This window comes from Lagopus leucura, unplaced genomic scaffold, assembly GCF_019238085.1.
Source record: "Lagopus leucura isolate 7727_CA_CO unplaced genomic scaffold, USGS_WTPT01 Super-Scaffold_100159, whole genome shotgun sequence".
NCBI classification, from domain to species: domain Eukaryota; kingdom Metazoa; phylum Chordata; class Aves; order Galliformes; family Phasianidae; genus Lagopus; species Lagopus leucura.
In genome coordinates, this window is record NW_024962335.1 from 12,104,176 (window position 1) to 12,128,565 (window position 24,390).

Sequence of the window (24,390 nt, forward strand, 5' to 3'; positions counted from 1 at the left end):
ACCTTCCTGTTACCTAGTTATGTGCAAAGTAGAAAAGCTGCCTTTTCTCATCCAGCCAATTTGGACATCACCGATTTCTGCTCTGCAACCTCCTCCCTTCATTCTGCCTTTTTTCCCCTCTTTCTCTGAAAAGAGGAAGGCGGCACTGCTTTGCTGACAAGACAGATGAAATGAACCTATTTCCCACTCCTCTCGACACACCTTCTCCCACTGCCAGTCTGCAGCGAGGAGAAGCTCACCAGACACCTGATGCCCACTGTCAGCCAGTTTCCTGAACAGGTAGAAGGCATTGACCTTTGTAAACATAATCCCTTATGTTTGTGAAACTGAAAGCAGCATTTTGCATCTCCAGCCGAGCGGTGGAGACGAGGATAGATCAGAGCACTCCCACCGTTGCACCTCCTCCCTCCTTCTGGAAGATAACATTTGGTTACTTTGTTAGAAGGGTTTTTTGCTCTTTTTTTTTTTTTGGCTCTTTGGGGAAAATAGCTAACCTTGGGTTCAAAGTAAACATGGCAGAGTTGCCATCAGCAGTTGTGCTGCTGTTTGTTCTGTTTTCTGCCTAAGAAAGGAATAGCATCGCATAGCAGATGCTCTGTGTGCACCCGACAGAAATGCAAGATATGTGTATGGAAATGTCACGGGTGCACACGGTGCATCATTTCAGCTCCTTTCTCTGCAGAAGCACTGCATTTTGCCTCAAGGACTGGCAGCGATGGAGAGGATGGCACACTACGAGAGTGGAGAGTCGTCCCTAAGGCCGTGGGGGGCAGCGCAGCACAGAAAGAAGCAGGCAGTGTCAGACAGGAGGTTTCACAGACTCCATCTCCTTGGCATTTCAAAGGCCAGACTCTCAAAAGGCCCAAAAGCACATCCCAGAGATGCGCATCCACATGGTTGGAGACTGGAGAAGGCAGCGAGGCTCCCTGACCACTGCAGGCCCCAGCCTGCCCTCACGGTGCGAGGGACGCTCCCTCCAATCCTGTGTCCTACTGGCAGGAGACGGCTTCTGGGTATTGCGAGCCGAGAGACACTGCAGAAAGTGTCACCGATAACACACGGGGGGATGCATCAATTTGGGGAAGGGAATGGGAAACCACTCTGATTTTGTTCACGGAGCAGCTAAGGTGGAATGGTTCTCCATGTGACAGCCCTTCTCTACGACCGCAGACCACGGCCTCCCCTTCACAACGGCAAGAGAAGTGCCCACTTGAATGATGACACGAACAACAACTCTACTGAAAGGGAGGGAGAAGTACACAAACTGATTCCAACCTGGAGATCCGGTGAAAGAAGCAGCAAGCTCAAGTACTTCAAGTTCAAAGGTTTATCCAGAAGTGTAACTAGAGACGTGTGACCTGCAGCAAAACTGGCGTAACCCTACAAGAGCAGCAGCAGGAAACTGGCATGAAGAGAGGACGAGGATGAGTAACTGAACCTCCATTAACGTCTGTTATTTAGGATCTGAGTGTCGAATGGCTTTATCAAAGACAGTGTCATGGGTTCTCTCCCTTCACACAAGCAAAAGAAATGTAAAAAAAATTGAACTGTCTTGCTGTAAAAACTCTTAATACTTCTATCAAGCTTTTAATCTTTAAAGCACATCACAAACATGTTGATCCTCACAAAACCCCTGTGAGGTAGGTAAGTGTTATTATTACCTCTGTTTTACAAATGAAAAAACAAAGGCAAAGAAGTTAAATGACTCGCCCACAGCCAAAGAGGGAAGAATAAGGGCTGATGTTAAAATTCAGGAGTTTCAGGCTTCTGGTCCTGTGCCCAAAACCAACAGTCCAAACATTTTTCTAAAAAGGAGATAACAGATGGAAATAAAAACCCATTGAGCTTCAAAGAAAAAGTAAGATTTGAATGGTTACATGAGAAGGGGAAATGTACCATGAGGTATTTTTGTGAGTGAGTTTAAACTTCAGATTTTTTTTCACTTTTTCCATATAAATGTTTTTAAAGGCAATCTGACAGAGTGGAACCCTGATAAGATCACATCTGCAAGGCAGGCACAGATGCGAGAGTGATCATCAAGTCTATTACTTATTACAGTACTGTGAACGTCAACAAAAATAAAACTGCTGCATGAAAACACTGAATACAGGCAGGATAATCTCTCGGTATATGATATTACATTAAGATAATGCCAAGAATAATGCAGGTACCATGGTACCACGGACAAAGGAGAAAGTCAAGTCAACAAAGGGTCCCTATCAAGGTGATGAAGAGGGCAGTGAGATCTACATTTTTCTGAGAAGGTTGCTCCTAGAAGCTCAGCAAGCTTCATAGAGCACGTGCAATTCACAAGGACTGCATTTTGGAGATGTGAGGAAGTCAATCCTTTTTTGCCCATTATGATACCAACTACTTAATAAAGATCTCCTCTTTTAAACAGAGAGCCTAGTCTACACGTCAGCCTACATTCCCCAAAATTTCATCTAATGCCAACATTAATGCTAAATCACCTATGGTAACACCAGAAGACAAAGCACTGGTAGATGCTTTGATGAGCACTAGGAAGAAATACCACCTCCACTGTCTTGTCCATAGCTGTGCTGCCACTATTTGAGCTGTGCCAGAAGCAGCAGCGATGAAAATTTTAGGGAAAAGCGGGTGTAAACAGACAGACCAGCTGTGTTCCGATTCCTGGGAGAGTGCAAGACTGCTGTAATGGAAAGCAAGTAGTAAATCCAAAAGAGCCAGTGCCTATGGCACTGTGTTTCCTGAGCTTGACCGGGGCCAGAACGCAGGAGGTGGTGGATTGTTCCCCAGGTAGAGCTGGTGTCCCATTCACCCTACTGGCCCTGGGTTAACACTGCATGGCTACAATTCACAATCCTGCAGAAGGTTTAGAATGGATTTTTTTTTTTTTTTTTTTTTAATTTTTTTATTTTATTTTTGCATTCCACCTTGGTTTTCCAAATCTCTGTCCAGCTGCCAAATTCTGGAAAAGTGTTGCAAACTCCTTATTTCTAAGTCATCACTTCCCCACTCCCCCAAACTGTAACGGATAAACCATGGACACAGAAACTCCTGAACAGTTTAGCAAAGCTATCTCTGTCCCCTACGCCCCCTTTGCAGAATGCATAGTTTACAATTCACTTACAAAATAAAGAAGCGATGCTGACCACATATGGGAGCTTTTTTTTTTTTTTTTTTTTTTGAAAAAAGAACAAACAACCTCTTCTTAAGTTCAGTATCAAAATTCACATTTGCATAATAATACATTTCAAGGCCATTAGAGAGGAATGAGAGCGAAGCAAAGAAAACTGCAGAGTCTCTCCTCTCTTTTGTCTTCCTGAATAGAGCTGAGGGATCCCACTGGAGTTTTTTTATGGTGGGAATTATGAGGGGCTACAGCAACAGCTCTTGATCTCGTACACCTCATTTTGGATGGGATGAAGAGGTGAATTATCAGAAAATAACAAATGGAAGGAGACACTGCAGATTCCCATGTTTAGCTACAAACAGCTTCGAAGAAACAAAAGATTACTTCAACTTTTTTTTCCTTTTAAACACTTCTACCTCACCATTTCAAAAACTCTTTTTTCTTCTTGTGTAATACCCTGTTCATTTAAATGGCAACATTAAGTGTGCTGGAAGTTGACAGGTTGAAAAAAATAATTTTTCCTGTTTCTTTCATCAGGACACGGACAGAGAGGGTAAAAGTGTGCCTGCACCCACTAGTTAACAGAAGCTACAAAACATCAACTTCTCTACATGTATAGATTTGTCTCAAACATCACTGTGTTTCAATTCTCCAGTGCTTACAAAAAACATAAAGCCACACACGCTCACACTCATGCACACCAACATAAAGAGAAGCCACGTAAAACATATACAACCTCAACCTGCAACGGCAGACTAGCCTAGAACTACCAACAGCTTCTGTGCATCACACGACAGCCCTTCTCACCCCCCACCCCGATCTCTACCACATAAGAATACGTATTGTGCAGTGTAGAGACCAGCCCAAAGATGCTGCTTGCCCAAAGGGACCAGTAGGCTGGAATCTCAACATCTGACCTCTTGAAAGATTAAATTGACCACTGTCTCTCCTTCAGCCCAAGCAGTCTCCTCAGACAGTCACTATACTCACAAAGGCACATTCATAAATACCACATTTATCTTACTGCTTGTAAAAACATACAAGGAGGAAAACGTTAAGCGCTTATACCCCAACCCATCCCTACTGACCCAGCAAGAAGTATCACAATAACGTATCACTCGGTGAGACCTTACTCTACCTTTAGAAGGTACATATTAAAGAAGTCTTCCAACACCTCTTTTTAAGTTTTTGTTTCTTTTTTTTTTGTTTGTTTTTGTTTTTTGTTTTTTTTTTTTTTGCATAAGTGAATGCTTTTTGTTTTTGGCTTACATATTTTGGAATACAGCACACTCACTATAAAGCTCTGTTGTAAGGCTACCCCCTAAAGTAAGGCTGTTCTACCTTGGCTTGCATTTTCACTTCATTTTGCTTCTTCTCCACACATCTCCAGAACAAAACAAAACAAAACAAAACAAAGCAAAGCAAAACAAAACAACACACTCAGTGCCTTATATAGAAAGGGTAAGCCATATCTGGCAGGGGGAGGGAGGGGAAAGAAAGCACATAATATTATTACCATGTCACAAAAATTGCTTTTCTAGGAAGCTGTGCAACCTGCTTACTGCTCAACAGTAGATGGTGAAGAAAATGTTTGTTTACGGTTGTGTGTCACCTGCAACAGGAAAAGCTTTGACTTTATCTCAGTTAAAAAAGAAAGTTGTTTTTTAATAAAAGGGGAAATGAGTTCCGTGAATGCAACTACGCACACTAATACCCAAGAGGAGGGACTGAATGCTCAAGGAGACATCACTGCCTGCTTATATTGCCCATCCATGGCTAACTTCTCCAATCTTTTCTCTTCCCCTCTGTCCACAAACATCAAGAATGTTTACTGCAAAAATACTTAATGCTGGCTGGCACAATGCATTTTTTGCTTTGTTTTCCCACCCGAGTGCACCATATTCATATACAGAATCAATAACAGAGTCAAAAAACTCCTTCTCACACAACAAAGTTAGCAGGAGCCCTAACACTGCGGAATGCCACCAGTCCCAGCTGTCACACGTACAGAGTGAAAATGGTTCTTTGCCGAGGGCGTTTGATTTGCTAGAAACTTGCTTATATAGCACTGGGTCCTGGGAGATTTTTGGAGAGAAACTTTCCTTCATTGCTCAATGAAGACAAACACACAAACTGTGGATGGGAATAGGTGCTGTCTGCTGTATGCCACTGATGAAGCTTTATCTATCTTGGCCTGACAACAGTGAAAAGAGGCTCCATTAGGAGCTGTGGCGCTTTTTTTGTATCACAGATGAAATCTTTAATCAGTTTTCGTATAAGGATTAAAAGCAAGAGTCACTGACACAAGTTTTAAAGTTCCACATATACCATGAAATAGACAGCTATATTTTAATGGGACCATGACTGTGATTTAACAGCAGCGCAGTCGGACCCTTGAATCCTACTGTGGACAAAGCTCTGTTTGGAGAGCCACTACAAGATGGACCTGGCTGTCTTCTATGATCCACTGCAGGGGAACTCTGGTAAAATTCAGCAACACTGGTGTTTACAGTGACAGGACACTTAAGGGACACATTGTGAGGGGCACAAACTAGCAAGACAACCAAAAACGTCCAGTTACACTACTGCCCCCTAGTCCAACCAACAGCTCTGCTCCAGCAACACTTAAGGGTTTGCATTTTAAGCCTAAATGTGAACTCAGCACAACAGGGAAGCAGGGTTTGTCAACACCAGGGAAGGTATACAGATTTTCCCGTTACTGCTAACATCCTTCTTCCGTGTTGAGAATCCCAGTACTGGTAAAGAAAAAGGAAGATAATTTGGGCTTTGACATCTGTATTCTGATCGCAGCAGGACAGATTGATATGATCTAACAGAATCAGGCAACGAGGATTCTGACTCTGCAAAATTGTAGGAAATAAAACTACAAAATTGAAATGGTATTTTGTGCAAAAATCAATTTAGTCACAGCAACGGATTCTGCATATGTTGTTTCAGATTCAGGGCCAAAGTTGCATTTCAAGAGCATTTATTTTCTTTTAGTTCCTTTCAACTTAATTTTCTTGGTATTACTTTCCTGCCCACAAATACATGCATGCCTATTTACAGATAAGAAAGCTGCTCCTGCTGTAGGGGAACCTTTCCTCCTTAGAGACGGAAGAAACTACCTTTCACTCCATCAGGACTTGTACCCTGAGACACTAACCATCTACTGCAAAGAGAGTTACTGCATGTTAAGGTCACACGACTTACAGTGAATGTGATACATGCAACACTGGTCTGTAGGCTGCTTTGGAAATGTAACAAGTCCACATCTGCTATCTGGACCCTGATCCAGCTGAAGTTTACTTACACAAAGAGCCCTTACTTGAGCAGTATGCACTCATTTAAGGTCAGTGGGACTAATTTATGTGACGATCACTCCTGATTGCCTGGATCAGATTTGGCCAGATGTGGGTATCTCAGAAACACACAGTACTCCTCTTAATGTCTACAGGAAAAACATACACATCAACAAATGTAGAAGCCTAAAAGGTAAACGTAACAAAGAATGAAGCAAAAGCAGGACCAAAAAGGGTCCTGTTTGGATGCACTGTCAAGACACAAATAGTGGAAGATGTGGCAACATTTTTAGGAAGAAAAAATCTTAGAGAAAAAGTTCTAAGCACTGAATGTTTAGAAATCTGCGTCAGGGAAGAGGGAAAAAAAAAAAAAAGCTGTCACCATAATATAAAGGTTCAGTTGTTATTTCATCTTTGACGCTGCTATCCCACACAGTTTGCTGAAAATCTGTGTTTATATTGCAAAAGAAAAACACACACTTGCTCATTAGACATGCCATTTAACCTGAAGTAAAAAAAAAGCTTGTAAGAAAAACCTGACACCCTGCGACTGGGAAAAAGAAACAACAAAAACACTGAAAAATGTTGGGTAAAAGTCCAGGGAAGTACAGAAACAGTGGGAAAACTGGCAAGTCTTCCAATGTACACATTAAATCTGCTTTCCAAAATAAGCATCTGAGGTCTCAACATAGATTTCTGAGCTGCATCACTCCTCTTTATTTTTTATTGTTTTGCTTACTAGACTTTCTTATAGCTAAAAGGAAATTCTCAAACTTAGGAAGAACCAACAAACCTATTAAAAAAAGTCTCAGCTGGATGCATACTGCTGGCTAGGGTAAGCCAAATGGAATTAACAAATAGGTACTTGTTTAGAAGTCTGCTAAAATGTAACACTGAAGGATTCAAAACAAAAAGGCAGGACATGTGAAACCACCTGCAAAGTACATACATATTTAAACTTTATAATCCTAAGAATCAAAACCAGGAACAGAATGAAGAAGTGTTCTCTGTCACTTGAAAGTAAAACTGGTTTTTCATGCAGGACGTAGTACGATGCTTTTCCCCAGCCCCTTTACTCTCTCTGTCAACATTTTAAACAAGACGCTGTCACCAATTCCTTCCCTGGAATGGTTGTAAAAGCCCCCAAATACTCTAACTTCTATTCCTGCTGTCTTTTCTACTGTTACAAGCCCAAATGGTAGCAGGGTATTTACAACATTTGAGCAACTGCCGTCCCTAGGAGATGAGTGCGGTTACCACAATGCTCAGAAATAGTTTGCAGTGGGGTTAGGAATGCCAGGACCGAGCCGTGCCAGCATCACGGTCAGCTGTGCGTAACTCAGAGGAATGGAACTATCACCTGCGGCTGGAAAGCAGTAAGACTAACGTGGCTTTACTTGAACAACTTTGGAAAACTCACTGAGAAGACAGTCACTAACGTTTGCAGGCCTGTACCTTTAAGGAATGGAGGAGCAGACTGCTGTAAGACAGGAGGCTTGGACTCAGCTGATGGCAGAAGCTCCAGACTGCATCCCTCAGCACTTACGATTCAACTTCCAAATGACTGCCACACTCCCAGGCTCTATCTGACAAAGCCCAAGATTTCCTTTTTTTGTTTTTCAGGACTCTGCCAATTTGAACAGCCTCTGGCCAAAAAACCCTCAAATTTTTCTCCTTAAAAATAATAATAATAAAAAAATCTTTAACGTCCTAAATGAACGTTCCTCTACTGGCCCATTATACAATTTTTTTTCCCAAATTAGCTGATGCATTAGAGTCAACACACACACATATACACTCGTATGTACACAGAGCACAACACAAAAACACTGGGCAACTGATATGAAAAGGACATTAATTTGGCATCTGACTTTTTTAAATAGTAAAAAGCTATCTTAACAACTACTGCTATGTAACTCATTGCATGACTGCATGCAATGACTCACTGCATGCTCTTTTTGCTCTAAGAACGGGTACATTTATTTCCGTTAAGCCACCATACTGCCTCATCTCCCCTCCCTTCCCCTACTGTAGGGTGCACGTAGAAAGGCACTAGCGCGGTTTCTGTGGTGTGAGTCTCGCCATTTCAGGAGGAGCAAAGCCCTGACCCTTAGAGCTGGGGGCAGAAGTCAGGCACCCCAGCACCAAGCTCTGAAGCTCAAGACTGTCCGCCCCGACAGCCAGCAGCAATAGGGTGAACAGAAGAGTTTACCAGCTATTCCCCGCATGTGAAACAACACAGAAAGACTGAAGGTGGGCTGAGGGTTAAGAAAAGCAAGCAGCAAATCTCCAACTGGGGGACAAAACTGACCAAAACAGCTGAAAATGGGAAAGTTGATCTCTAATGTACATTTCACTGAAGCTTTTTTTCATATTGCCTCCCTTTTTTCTGTACTGAGAAAGGCAGGCTAGAACTACTGCTTTCTTCGGCGTTCTGTCAGCACTGGTATTTAGCACTACTTAGAAGTGGCTTGAAGAAGCAACATCGTGTATTTCCTGCTGCTCCTCCTCACTGAGGACTCTTTCAGTTGAAACTATACTGCATTTTTGTTAGATTTACAGTTTCACTTTGCTTTTAAAAAGGTGCTTGAAGAATATTTTCGTTTCAAATCGAAAGGGAACATAGTAATAGATTTCCATTCTTACACTTCTCTTTTCCATGCAAATGCACACGAGTACCAAAGCACTACAACCCTTCTTCTCCCACAACTTCAGATCGCAACGGATTTCTGCTGCTGATACCGAGAAGTTCTCTTCATGTGTTTTAATTTACTCAGTCTTTACAATTCTTGACCCCCCCCCACCTGACAGTAACATTTGGAGATTTTTTTCATTTTTTTTTCTTTTTCTTTTTATTAATTTTTTTAGCTTTTTTTATTTTAAAGTAAAAACTTTCAAACATTTTGAAGATTCAGGAACTTGTAAAAGTTTATCAACAAGAAACAGCCATCTATCTAGGATAAGGTTAAATAAACCATCTTCAAAAAACTGGCTTCCTACCCTAGAATTCCTGAGAATGCTTGCAAATTTAAAGCAGGAAAATAAAATGTTAAAATTAAAACAAAAACACTGTTAAATGCTCCCAGAGTTAGTCTTCATCTAAAATATATATATGCACTTTTTGGTCTTTTTTTTTTTTTTTTTTTTTTTGTATGTTTTAATTTTTTTTTTTTCCCTTTAAGCTTACAATGGAAGAACAATTTAGCTTTTCTTTTTAAATATTTCAAATCCCTCATTACATCTTGTAAACACGAGGGGCTCTAGCACCCGGCTTTCACCGTAGTATCGCAATGAACTCAACTAACCCAAAGTGCAGGAAAAGGGACCGTAGGACAGGCTGGGAGAGAGAAGTGAGGGTGGCACACAGCGATGAACCAGCGTGGAGAGCAAACCGCGGGGAGAAGGGGCACTGGCTGACTCGGGCCAAAGGTGCTTCGCTAGGAAGAACTGCTGGCACAAGGCTTTTAGGAACCTGCTCTGCCTGTGGGAGTGCAGCTGGGCTTCGAGCGGAGACCGTCAGAAACAAAGCTCTAAGGATGCGTGCACGCGAGGGGCACTAGGTAGCAGGAGCTGGAAGAGGAAATTTTCATTGTGCATGGTGGGATGAAGGAGATGTGATAGAAAAGTACATTCCAACGGAGCCAGAGTATGCTGCACACTCCAGTTTACTAAGCAAATACAAACCTACTCATACTTATTGTCACGTAACACTTTGTGTACAAATCTACAGGCATGTGTAAATGCAGCATTTCCCTCAGTCAGTCATCCTTGTGACACTGGGTTTACATAGAAAGGGCAAATTGAGAAAAGCCACAAAACTCCCCAGTCCTTCCCCCCCGCTCCCAACCCACAGGCACACGCACCCAGACGCACACACACGCATCCCTACCCTACTTGAGTCTGCTTCTGCTTCTCCCCACCTATGCCCTGCTTTAATGTATTAGACACTGTTGGATCCTTCAATGAAAACGCTGGAGACTCTCCTATCCTCCCCCCGACAGGTAATAAAAACCGAGAACTGCTCCTGCTGAGGGTTGGAATGGACAGGTAGTTGCTGGTACTGAACGTCGGCACTTTGTTAGACAGTACGACGGCTAGACAACGCCACACGGATGCTAGCACTTACACAAAAAGTACCGGCATCTCTCTTCCCTCTTTTCCCAGCCTTCCTCCGAACGACTTCTGGCTTTGTGTAAAGAGATGCTCCTTCAAGGCTGCTACGGCTCTTCACAACAAGCAGTCTCGGAAGTTTGTTCCCAGCGCACACATGCACGCACACACTGGCTATCACTGTGGATTACATAGGTCACCCCTATCCTGCCCAGAGTACTACTTACACTGATGCTAAAAAAACCCCAAACCTTTCCTTAAATACAGAAAATTAAAAAGCAACAGTACAGAAAAAGTAAAAACAAAAAACAAAAAGGTGCAATACTTTAAAAAAAAAAAAAGTCTTTGCTAGTTATATACCTCCCTAAGCAAAACCACGTACACAGGAAAAAACACAACACAGAGAAACAAAAGGAAACGTTTGAAGTACACACTGGTTTAAGAACATTCGTAAGTAAACGTTTCTGTCAGTGATGGTCTGGTGCTGTAATACACCAAGGCCTGGCACAGGTAACGCTCACCGTGAAGGACGCGGAAGGGAGTCAGCTGCATGTGCTTTCAGGGGATGAGGCAGGCCGGCCAGCGGTTTGCTGACACAATTTCACCTTTGTCAGTTTTAAAACAAGCAGTAAATCAATTGAAAGGCTAATTTGGTTGGGCTGGACTTTCAAGCTTTTGATGGATTCTTCAAGAATGAACGTGGGTGCTTATTTATGCTTTTGGGGGAGAAAAGAAACTTATCTTTTTGTTAGTTTTAAAGGTTCCGAAGCTTGCAAGAGAATAAGGACATTCTTCTTTGTCACCCCAAAAATGGCAATGTCTTCTTTCCTCCCCTTTTCCTCTCTTCAGAAGAAAAAAAAATGGCTTGCATTATATAACAAACATTCTAGGGTTCACTCCATACAAAAACCCCACATGCAGACATAAATAAATAAATACACTGCTACTCAAAAGACAACACTGGCTCCCCTCTCACCAAATCCTTTGGATATGGCAGTGTTCTGCTCTACCACAGGGTTAGAACAAGGGCTAGGAAGCAACTACCCATTCAGTATGATCTGCAAACTTGAGATAGCACCCTGCTAAAATGAATTTAAAAAAAAACTTACTGACAAATTTTAATCCAGCCCAACTGGATTCTGCTTCAGCCACAGGGACTCCACCATGCCTGTCTTGTTTTCAGAAGCAAGACACGCAGATGGCCAGCCAGCCCATAGACCATCAGCAATGCAGCGTTTCAAGATTATATATAGAGAGAAAAAATGCACACACACGAATATGTGCACACGCACTCACACAGAAACAAGCACACGTGGGCAGTTACATGTGCCAGAACACACTGGTACTTATCAACCAGCCAATCACAAAGTGATGGTTTTTTTGTTGTTGTTGTTTTTTTCTTTCTTTTTTTTTTTTTTTTTTAATTTTTTTTGTCTGTTTTTTGTTTTTAAAGTGAGGCTCCGTCAAGTCTTCCCCTCCCCCCACCCCTTTTTTCTTTTGAATCCCACCCCTACCCCAACCCAACATGGTAGACCTAAGGACGGAAACACACCCAGTGCAAACAAAGTTAAAAAGCTATTTTTTCAGTATATATGTTTCTTAGCAACAACTTCCGTATAACATGAAAAAGTGAAAAACTAGAAACTAATTTTTTTAATTTTTTGTGTTTAAATTTAAATGGTATGTGTACTTGCTTCACATTGTCTTTCTAAGTTGGCGTTCATGATTCAAGTATTTCAAGAGTGATATGTTCTCTTTTTGGATTCATATTCCAAACGAAAAAACTGAAGTTATATAAGGGAGGCAACTATGTGCTCAGACAGTCTGTCAATGACCCACCTTTTTTTCTCTCTCCGTTTTCTTTTTTCCTTTTATAAATGTATTTATTGCAAGTTGAAAAAAAACGAAAAGGTCAAGTTAGTGCTGCTGCTGTTCCAAAAAAGGTCACGAGGTCAGAGTTGAAAGTTCTAAGTTCAGATTGAATCCGACCCTCCTCCCAGAAGGTCTCCAGGTAGTAAGGGAGCAGGGCTGCCCATTCTGTGTGGATCCTCTACGCTCGGGACCCCCCACAAGCTTGAAGAATAGTTTGGGGGCCCCCACAACGAAGCGCCAGTGAGATCACCCCCACTGCTGCCGCCGCCACCACTGCTCCACTGCCCAAGCCCTGTTGACCCACCAAAGAGATTCAAAGCAGGTCCAACTGGATCTGTCTGGTTCTGTCCCGTCTCCAGGGATTGCCAGCCTGCCGCGGGTGCACTTGGGGTTGCTGCAGGTGTAGGGGGCTGAGCTTGTGTCAAAAAGCGACTAACCTCCTCATCTGTGGCAAACTCAGCCAGGATGGTAGTGTTTCCCAACACACACCTGGAAGACGTATGGAAGGAAAAAATAATTAGTCAAAGCTGGAACTGAAGGGAAGGGATTCAGAAGGTATGGAAGCAACGCTAGTTGGTGACAAAACCAAAGCAGAAATCAGCTGGCCAGAATGGAATGAGCACAGTAAATGTCAGCCATTCTCAACAGTGAAACTGACTCAAAACACAAGAACTTCCATTTTATAAAGGGCAAAAATCAAACACTCTATTGTTAACCTGCAACAAAAGCTTTCTGTATTTAAGCTAAAGCCTTGAGTATAAATGCAAAGACAACAAAAGTACATATACGGTGTAGATAAAATGATACATGCATGTACGCTGCCATTCAAACAGAGCAAGAGAAGTTTAAAAAGCCCAGGAAGTTACTTTTGTCTCCAAACCTCTCACATTTTCAAAACATACTAGAGCCACCGTGAATTCAAAAAAGTTTAAGAACTGGAAAGTAAAGAAAGGTAGCTTTTCAAAGGAGCTATTTCAGGTATATCTCAAAATAACAGCAGATTCCTGCACATTTGGGTGACACATGTAAGAATGATCTAAATTTACTCATGATCTTTCATAAGATAGCCCAAACTGTACAGCAATCTGCATGTTGGTCACAATTCTACCATGCTATTTGCACCTCTGTGGTTCTGCATTTATCAGTCTGTGGCAGTACTTAAAACAAGATAAATGGAAGGCACCCTTTTTTCTCATCTTCTCCTACCGGTGAATGAAAGATGCCCTTCAAAAATGCCTGAAACGAGCTTTTAAAGCACAGTACCGGAGACACATTTCGTGTTCATGACTAGCCTAGCAGCAAAGGAAGGACACTGGGATTTGCTTACATGTGCAGTGCAGTCTGGGCCTTGGCCGCCTCCTGTTTGGTGTTGTATCGGATGAGAGCGGTGCCCTGGGTCAGGTTCAGATGGAATGTCAGCAGTGGGCCATGCTGCATGCAGATCGTCCTCAAGGTTGAGCCATCGATCTGCAGAAGAACAGCCAAAATAGAAGAGACGTTGGCAACTACTTCACTACATCATTTTCTGTCTTAATAGCCGCAGTCACTAGAAGAAAATCTGCTCTCACAGAGGAAAACAGATGGAAGCAATAGAAAGAAAGCAGAGGTAACAGGATTTAATTTTTAAATAGCATCTTAGTATGCCTCAAGTTCTCGCAATTACAGTGATTACACTTCATGCAACAAGCTGGCTTATCTTTTCAGCTCATTTGTAGCTTGACTCATTTTCCCCTCCTTGCTTTCTCATTCCATCACTATCCTTACATCTGCAGGTTTTCCAGTGATTGTAGACAGGCTGTACTTCTCAGCATCTTCAGCCATTAGGACTGTGCCAGAAGAACTAGAATTTGTTAGTTTCCAGCACTGTGATGCCAGCAGCATTTAGATCAACCAGTATGTAAACAGTCTTTACAGAACTGGAATTCTCACCCCTACAATAAGGGGCCTTTTAATTTTTATTTTTTGTCTTTGTGGTTTATGAAACAGTAAGTCATAGAAACAGTTTGCCGAACCCACCAACGTTCATTCCTCCTGACTGATGTTTCCACAGCAGTTGTGGCCTACATTCCTTCTTGCAGCATAACAGCTTCTTACCTCCAGGAATTGCTGTTCTCCAAAGTGTTCTGTACAGACAGATTCTGTTCCCTGTATGCCACAAAACCATGCACACACAAACGGGATCCGTATGTGCAAATACTTAAAGGAAGTGTGACTTCCTTCTTTCTCCTTTTTTCCCCTATTGTACAATACAATCTCAAATGAAGGAAAAGAAAGTTTTATGTGGGTACAAATACGGGCCCAGTTAAAAAAAGAAACTGGAGATACTGCCTCTGAAGTCATGCTAATCTTTTACTTCCTCCTCCTTCAATGTATCTGTTCCACAACAAAAACAGGATTTGCTAGAGAAGGTACAACTATAATCTGCTTTTCTATTGATTTGAATACCTTCAAAATATATTTCTACTCCAGTAAATGATTCCTAAAGCAATATTAATCTAACTCGCATAAGGGCAGGGACTTAGAATTGTGCCTCTTCACAGTTTCCATTCCTACCATTTCATTCGCATAAAGGGAAACAATCCTTTCTATGAAAGAAGTTGTAGCTTGCTATTTGGGATGATCCAAAAGAGACCTCAGTCTTTCATACTGATGCCTTCTTAAGCTCTACCAGAATTACCCTGCAGAACAGGGAACTAGGGTCTAAACCTTAGGGTACTGCTGATAATCACACAGGTTTTTCCTAAGCATTCAATACGAACTAAATGAGATCGACAAAACCACGATCCCCACAGAATTCATTTTGAAAGAGTGCTGAGAACACTTCTGTAGGGATAACCTATTTAGACTGTTTTTGGCAGGAGAACTGGAAACACTGTGGTTTCAGAATGGAAACACCAAAGTGAAAGCTAGCAGTTATACCGGCGTTCTTATATCCCAAGGAAACAGACTCTGCTGTCAACCATTCTACATTATGGTCATGCAACTTTTCTTCACTTCTAGGAAAAACAAACCTTTCTGTTCCATTACTTTCTTTGAATGCTAGGTAAGAAAAAGCTAAGTTAGTCATCCAGAAAACATTGAACATCTTGAAGTTAAATGAAAAGATGACTACAGAAAAACCAATTAGACTACAGCCCTGGTTAGTAGAAAAGCATCTCATGCACGCTGACAAACTTGGTTCTGCTAGATTTTAATCACAAAGAGCCAAGTGAAGAGCCCACCAACAGCTATCTCAGCAAAGCAAACAAGCTCACAGAGACAGTAACAGAAAATACCTGTGGAGTGAGATTGTGAAGAACCAGCCAGTAACTAGGACGAACTGAGCTACCATCACTCCAAGTAGATGCTGCAAACAGGAGAGAAAGGAATCAAGAAAAACCTTTGAAAAACCTTTTTTCTTTACAGTCAGGTCGTTCGGTCTCAGACAAATTCAGCATTATTAGCCTAATAACATATGAGAGCTGAATATTTACTCCTGCCAAGAAAAAGCACATCTTTCTTCATATTTCACATCAGGATCCACTTTTTACCAGAGTTTACTTTCTAGCAGTCTCCCCCCCATCAACTCTCTTTAAGTTCTGAAAGGCCCTATGCAACAGAAATTCCTCTGTTGCAACTCTTAGCCCTCTCCACTAATCTCCTGCAGCAGGACCTAGGATTTTCCCCAGCCCCCCTTTCCCCCCCCATCCCAATCACTGACAGTTCATTTCCATTTCAAGAACTTAAGGAACTTTTTTCCTTTTACCAGGCAACTGCAACTTTCTCTCCTCCAAACCATTAGTGCTGTAAAACGCACACTCCTCAGGTCTGATCAATGGCGTTATCAGATGATTCTTCTCACCAGAGGCAAGCCTTGAGTCCTGTGCCCCCCAGCCCCTGACTGATCGGGGTGCTGTGCTGTTCCATGGAGATGATGGTTTGGGGTTGGTCAGGCCAGGAGGCGGGCGAGGCAGCCCTGTAGTGTTCCTTGAGGAAATATGGTTTTTCCACATCTTGTTGGAGAGATGAGTGGGATTGTGTCCTATGGGATCTGGGGACCATGTTGATTTGTAATCACTGAATTTTGCTGGAAGATTGAACAAACAATATGTATTAGAGAAACCTAATAAGATTCAACTAGCTTTCAATTACAGCATTACTGCAAATTCTTTGCAATTTCAATCACAGACAAGCACATAGCACAAAACAAAAAATAATCTGCCATAGCAAAAAACCCCATGACAAGTTAATCTTGGCTTATTTTACACACGCTGACCCTTGCCACACCCAGAAGAAAAAGATTATTGTCTGCGTTAATATAACTTACCACAGTATATTTAATCATTAACAACAGAAACATGAAACACCCATATTACACTACTACATTTCACTTGAGAAATCTGAGGATTTCCTGCACATTTGGATGCTACTGATTTTAATACGTAAAACTGAACTTTCTCAAGGCTCCAGACTTGCAGAGAACCAAAATGACCATTTACTGCTCTTGGTCTACTAAGCTAATGCTACCTGCTAAAGATGTCATTCAATAAGATTACTGCTTTCTCACACAACAGAAATGCCATTACAGAGTGTGCACAATGACAACACACAACGAAGGATGTTTAGCTATATGTCAACTGGACTTTAAAACCATCTTGATAGCATGCACTGAATTTCTACTTGAAAATATTGCCAGGTACCTATTAGGAGAAGAATAATAGTGGGCATCCCTCACTCATTTAAAACAGAAAACAAAAAAAAAAAAAACAAGCTAAAAGCTCCCCAAAACATCATTATGGATATTTAAAAGCTCATCCCCACTGATTGTCCTTAGTAGAGTGTAACCTCTCCTATACCTCTTGACATCAAGTGATATTTATCACTCAGTAAGAAGAAATAAATCTAAGTTGAAACTGCTTGAGTAATTTTCTTTTTCCTTGCTCTGTAAACAGAATCAGCAAACAGACAGAATATCTTAGGGGAAAAGGCTCTTGAGCCATATATTATCTTAATTGGAATTCATTTATATGTTTGCAAATTCATGTATTAATCTTCATTTACTAACAAAAGGTGGTAAATCATTTATTTGAAATAAGAGATTAAAATCCATGCTTACATGTCACAAAATAATACACTTGGGACTGACAACATTAAAACTTAGAGCAACAAGTAAAGGCACACTTTGCTTCACATTTGGATCAATGTATTTCAATGACAGTAACTGTCAACAATACTGAGATTTCAAGCACTAACCTATAACGGTACATAAAAGTCCTTAAAAACCAAGTTTGTTTTATAGATTTGTGAATTCTAAATCCTTAATTCAGATGACCTGTTTTCCAGCTGTAGAACACGGGTGTGCAGTTTAACAAGACGTGGAAAAGAGAGGATTTATGGCAGGCACTGGGTGCACTGTCTTCAATTTAGCTATGACTTCAGTTTTTGGGGTTTTTTTTTAACCTTTCTCTCTTCTCCTTATGTGCTAGACAAAAGCAACCAGAGATGAGAAAGCTGATACATGTCATTCCTCTACTCAGGCTAAGAAAGAGAAATTGTTTCTGTAATTGGAATCCTGCATATATGTATACTGCTTCAAACCAACGTGATGCCACAAACTGGAAGCAGGAATACCCTTTCTTGAGAGGTAAGCAGCATTTTCAGTGTTTTGCAAAGATGGTGAGTTATCGTATGAACACTGCTTTTATCCCAGAAGCCTGAAAAACAGTGTGGGACAGATGCAGCTCTCAGCTAAGCTCACCACTTCTGCTATCCACACACAATTCTTCAGTGTTGAATAGCTGCCACAGACAATAACGTCTCAAAAGAAAACTCCAGCATTTATAAACAGCTCAAAATACGAATTATTTGTCTGAAACAACCATTTCCAGCTTCCTACTCAGAAGTGCGTGCAGAGGCCTTTCTTCAAAAGACAGCTTTGGAGACTCTACTTACTGATGCAGACACTACTGTCTGCAGGCCAGCACTGAAAGATCCTTGCCTAAGCCTTTCCGTCCTTTGACTAAAAATTGGTTTCTCAGGGGAAATATGAGCACTGCAGAAAGCAAGAAAAAAGCGTTCCTTTCACAGAACTTCAACACTCCAAATTTAAGATGAATAAAATCACTTGCTTTATTACTCTCTATATTCCTTACCTCATGCACACATTACAATGGCTCCCCTAAGTTTTTACATATAAATGGATCACATTTGTATTGTTTTTTTTTTCTCTTATATCTACTGCCTACTGCTATCTTGTTTTTTAACTTGCATAATTACGAATGTTTTAGTGGGAGAAGGGTAGGTGAAGGGATTTTAGTCTAGTTTCTAAAGCAACTACAACAGGATATTTTATTATCACAAGGAAAATGATCTGATCAGCCTTTCACATCATTATTTCCAAATTTCATAAGGAAACATTGAAAAGGGTATTTCAAGGTGGAATATGGAATTAGTGAATAATTGGTAAATGTCCTGTCCAGGTAAATTTTGGAGCCTGCATACCTGAAGTGCTATGAACGTTGGTGAAGGAATTGTCAGAGGCACTGTAGGGCCAGGCACCAGGTGAAGGCAGCGAGGTGTTGAGGGAAGAATTAGACCCTATCAAAGGCAGAAAGAGAAAGAAAGTGAAGAGTAGGCAGAGTTAAATCTCAAGAAAGCCATGATTCATAACAATGTCAGCCTTGTACATGATACACAACTGTGGTACACAAGCACACAGGCTTCCTTCTTAGTCAAATGCAGACTTATCCTGTTACGACAGGAACATCAGACTATTCTCAAATATCAGACATAAATAATCATATGCTGTTCACGTTTTACCTGTGGTGTTGTCCCGCAGAAGTTGGTGGTCAGTATCTACAATGGGAGATGTGGCTGTCCCCCCCAGCACACTTCCAGGGGTCACGTAGGGGTCAGATTCAGGGTCAATGTTTTGTATACCTTTCCATGGCACTCCTGGTTGGAACTCTGGAACAGGAGGAAAGAAGGAGTTAGATGCAGACAATGGAATGTCTTTACTAGAGGTAACTGTGGAGGATATTTTAGGAGGACAATCTTCCACACTGTTCCTAAAAAAAAAAATATAAAATTCAGATTTCTCTTAGTTAAAATTTAGTGTGTATTTCCTCCCACAGGGCTATTTCTAGTGTGTGAATACAAGCCAATACTGCAAAAGTGCTGCAAGTGCATACAGAGCTCCTTTGACATTTTGTTCAGCTAAATTCAGATGAGGCTTCAGTAGGTTAAACCTTCCTTAATACATTATATATCTGCTCAGATACTTTCTGTGCTTACAGTGTGAGCTTGTAAATGCAACCTTAGATGCTTTGCACTTTAGGTACACACACAGTTTATGCACTACCCAGTGGTACTGAAGTAATGCTAACGTGAGGTACCTTTTGATAAAAATGATACGTGCGTAAGTTAACATTCTTCATACTTTGTACTGAAGACTGAACAAATATGCTTTAGCCTCTCAATTATACCTCCATGAATGTCAGATCTTTAAGACATTATGCAGAGTTATAGAGAGAATGTGAAAAAAAAATTCCATCAACTTTAAGAAAGATTAGTAACTTGGTTTCTGCTTTGAAGTAGACAAGATGTTCAATTAATAAAGTTCTGTGGGCAATTCTGGAAGCCATGGTAAGAAATGAATAATGCCAAATACAAAAAAAGAAGCTTCACGAGTACCATGTAACAATTTGGAGACGTGTGAAGGAAGTGCCAGGTAACAGATTAATCACTTGCAGATACAAATGCAGAATATGGACTGATACCTTCATTCCTAACCTGAAGTTTTGAAATAACTGATAACAGAGGATCTGGGTGAAATGCAACAATATATATGGGAACCTGCCATGGGAAGTCTCATTTCAGCTAATGCTAAAACAATGCAGCGTAGTCAAGACTACAACTTTGACAGACAAACAGAGAAGAAGATGTGATAGTGATGGTTCGAACAGTTGGTGTAACAGTATGAGGGCAGTATTAGATTATGATATTGCACTGTCAGGAGAATCTCAAGAGAAGACATAAGAAGTATCCTGATGGGTCAGAACTGTGACCCATCTATCCCAGTATTCTGCCTCTGTTGGTAGCAGTTAGGGACAAGAACATAAACCTGGCCACTATCAGCAAGCTACAGACATCACACTGTCTTAGCATTTCTATTAAGGATGGCAAAATGCCTTCTCTCAGCTCACACTTGCTTGTGAACCCATTTTCCACCACTTTTTCAACCAGCTAGAAATATCTATCTGTAGAAGCTCCAAAAGCAACACAGCAGTCCCCTGAAGGGAAGGATCACCTTATGCTTAAGGACCACTGAATGCAGATTCTCAGGTCTAGTCAAAAAGATTTTCTCTGTTCCAAGACAAAGAATCTATAAACAAAGGTTAGGATACAAAATGCCCCTCTACTCTGCTCTTGTAAGGCCCCACCTGGAATACTGCGTCCAAGTGTGGAGCCCTCAGTACAAAAAAGACAGGGAGCTGTTGGAGAGGGTCCAGAGGAGAGCCACAAGGATGATCAGGGGACTGGAGCACCTCCCCTAGGAGGACAGGCTGAGGGAGCTGGGCTTGTTCAGCCTGAAGAAAAGAAGGCTGCGGGGTGACCTCATGGCAGCCTTTCAGTACCTAAAGGCAGCCTACAGAGGGGAGGGGAATCAATTTTGTACAGTATTACAAGTATACACAGTATTTTGTGATAGGCTGCTAGAAGAGTTTTCTGCGAACTTCAGCATACTGACAAATTTCCAAACTATCCTTCAGGAATGACAGTTATCTCATGGGCATCCATGAGCAGTCCCCATAGCAAAACTCTCATATTTCTATATTGTAAAGAAAACATGAAGTACATTTCTCTGGATTGTATCTGAAACCATCTCCTGAACAGTTCAAGCATAGGATTATTAGAAAAACATCATCAAAACAAATATGCCTGGAGTACACAACTGTACAATTCCTCTATGAGGAAATTATAAAATAGTGCTATCTAGGTATGCAAGCTTGTGTGATGTAATCTGTTGTCAGCAATGCTGACAATGTTGAGGCAATGCAACAGTAATCTAAAGACGTTACTCTGATCAGCGCAGCAAAACTTGCTCTCACCTCCACCTGAGAGACCAGTTTGATCGGGCATGATTTCATTCATCTTAGTGCTGAACAATTACTGCTGTCCTGAATGGCAGAATTTCTGCAGTAGATGGCATTCAGTAAGAAAATATGAAAGCTGAGATCAGGGTAAAAGCTGAATGATCACTGCGTATTCACTCAAAGGAAACTTACACTCATTTCAAGAGGTTCCCTCCTGTAAACTCGTTTTTATTAACAACTTGTTTCTCAACACTGTGAGGAAAATTTCCATACCAGGATCTGACAGTGAGCCTCATCTGCAAGCCTAGACAGAAGAAGGACTCACAGGGTTACAATAACCTTGGATCTTTATCCTTAATCAGGGCTGTTGATAAGGTAGATCATTATTATAGGTACCTTTTTCTTCTCAAGGAGGCCAAAAAAGCTAACAAAGCCATGAAACAGCTTAAATGGATGATGGTTATGGGACAGTAACATTTGTCCCAGTAGTCTATGGACCTCATGAGAGTGGTAACAACAAAGTGACTCGTACCTCAAAGCCACATGACAAAGCCCTCAATCTCCTACCTGAAGTCTACAATCACAGTCAAGAGCTACTAATTTACACAGGAGATGAGGGATGGTACTCATGATCCCAGTGACAGTTTACTTTCAGGATTCATGAACACCAGCTATCCTCTCTCAGTGTGAGACAGTAAATAATAGCAAAAAGTTTACATATCACTGACAGCAGGACTGCAAGCATCACTAAGGAAGCTCAAAGTCACAGAACAGGGACAAAGAACAGCTATTCAGTGCCTTGCTTCTGTAACAGAATTCTGGTTCTAATAATCTTGTCAGAGCCAACAGTTGCTTCAAAACCTTGGAACACAGCAGAGTGGATACTCACATCCCTCTTCCAGTATCCCAAGCAGTACTGCGTTTCTCAGGTGGTTTATATGGAAACCTTCTCAACTTGTGGTTTTTTTTTTTAAGTAACCAATGAGCCTAGGAGACAGGTCCTGAAAAGAATTAAGCCTTGGGGATTCCTGACATTATGAACATTAATTCCAGTTCAAGAAACCCCCTATGAGCAGCCAGGCTGACAGCAATGTAATGTAAATACACTTCTACAGAAAGCAGTCAGTGGTCTGAAAAGTTGTACATGTGCAGACACTGTTGAGGTAGCTAATTCTTTAACTGCGTCACCTCATCAAAAAACATTTTCTTACCAGTTAGACACTGAAAGTTTCTCACATTAAAAGCTCTACGCACTTTTTGTAATCTTCTAGCTGTTTTGTATCAGTAGCACAGATCTCTAGGCTTTTTAATGCAAGGCCTGTACTACTGTTCACCACGAGATGTACCTGTACCTTTACTTCTTTGTGCTCGAGTGGGTACACAGCAAAGGATTAGCAGCAAGGAATGTTTACTTGGAATTTAAGACTTCTCCAGGCATAGAAAAAAATCAGTGCATCCTGCTACTTGCTGAACAATACTGGTGATTGATCCATATAACAACAGGGGCACCACTTTGGGTTTAACAACTCTTTTATGTAGATAATTATGTGTTTAAATACATACACACTTTTCTTAGATATTCTTGAGTTTTATAGTGGGCAAAAAATTCTGCCAATGAAACTCTACAAGACTTAAAGAATACGCCAGTGCCTGTAAATCAACTAAACTTCTGCTCAATCCAAAAGACTGCTGAAAAGTACTGAAATACGCTATCACCCTTCTATCCTTTACACAACATAACCAAACACAAACATAACCAAACACAACAAAAAATGAATCACAACAAATAGCACAGCATATACATTTTACACCAATACTGCTGGCAAAAGAAGCCTTGTGCTCCACTGTGGATCATATTTATAAATAACTTCTGAAAGGGAAAGTTTGTGTACTGTCGAATAAAAAAGCCAGGAGAGGAAAATCCTTTTCCCATCACCACAAGAAAGCAGTTTTTGTATCTTCTGCGTTCTGATTCCATACTACTATTAGAATTCTTAAATCCTGTGTCAGTGTAATAAAACACAAGTAAGGAATGAATATAAAAGGAAGGAGCTGGTATAATGCATTTTACGGACAAACGTTAGATGAAAATTTCCTTAAGTGTAAAGTCACGGAACTGCGAGGGTTCAACTCATAAAAACAAAATACTAATCAGGTAACTCATCAGTTAGCTCATATTTATCAGTTAATCCATATTTAGCTCAGACATCTTTTTAACTGGAAATTCAACATCTATGTTTTAATACGCAGGACATTTTAAAAAAATGTGATAAGCCAACCAAGTACTTTCCTTAGTGGTTACTGAGGAAAGATCCCAGCACATTTACTATAAAGGTGGGACGTAATCCCTGCCCTCATGTAATACCTGGAGGCCAGCTGGCGTTGCTGGATTTGCTTCCGATCTTGCTCGTCGGCGGAGATTTGGCAGGTAACCAACTATCACCAGCAGGGCCTGCATGGCCACCCAGCGGGTCGCCCTGAATTATGTCAAACTGGTTGTAGGGCGATCCTCCGCGAGCCTTTCCAGGGGGCACTATTGCACCTGAAGCATTAAAAAGACATGTTTACACACCGGAATGGTAGGAGTCTTTATGAGAATATGGAATGCTAAAATTAAGATGCACAGTAATGAGGTCAGATGTTAACTAGCTGGAAGCAGTTACACCTGAGCTATTTCACCTCTGGTGAGATGATACCGTAAGAGCACTCCCAGTACAGCCAATCCTCTCACCATTTTTGTGCATATTGGCATCTTGTGAAGCCACAGAGGGCAGCCCTTCCATCATAGTCCACTGTTTAAAGCGGGATTCTGTTCCAGCTTCTTTCCCTCCCACCATGCCATAATCCATGCTGCTTGAGCCAAAGCCTGTGAAATAAAACCAACAAGCCATTATCATTTGCTGCTTTTTTGTTTAAA

General features: G+C 41.2%; 1 protein-coding gene across 14 annotated transcripts in view; it reads right to left on the bottom strand.

Annotated features, from left to right (window-relative positions):
- Window positions 1–12,054: 12,054 nt before the first annotated feature.
- TNRC6B (trinucleotide repeat containing adaptor 6B) overlaps window positions 12,055–24,390 on the bottom strand; it is a 127,690-nt gene continuing 115,354 nt past the window's right edge. For 11 of the 14 annotated variants that reach the window (XM_042889454.1, XM_042889463.1, XM_042889459.1 and 8 more), the window contains 8 exons: window positions 24,205–24,339; window positions 23,839–24,015; window positions 19,198–19,344; window positions 18,880–18,975; window positions 16,145–16,465; window positions 15,675–15,745; window positions 13,727–13,866; window positions 12,055–12,888 (listed from right to left, as the gene is read on the bottom strand). In XM_042889454.1, the coding sequence (XP_042745388.1) occupies window positions 12,501–12,888; window positions 13,727–13,866; window positions 15,675–15,745; window positions 16,145–16,465; window positions 18,880–18,975; window positions 19,198–19,344; window positions 23,839–24,015; window positions 24,205–24,339 (1,475 nt within the window). In that variant the 3' untranslated portion in view covers window positions 12,055–12,500. The remainder of the gene's footprint in view (window positions 12,889–13,726; window positions 13,867–15,674; window positions 15,746–16,144; window positions 16,466–18,879; window positions 18,976–19,197; window positions 19,345–23,838; window positions 24,016–24,204; window positions 24,340–24,390) is intronic. The other 3 variants (XM_042889465.1, XM_042889464.1, XM_042889456.1) reach the window with 1 other exon arrangement.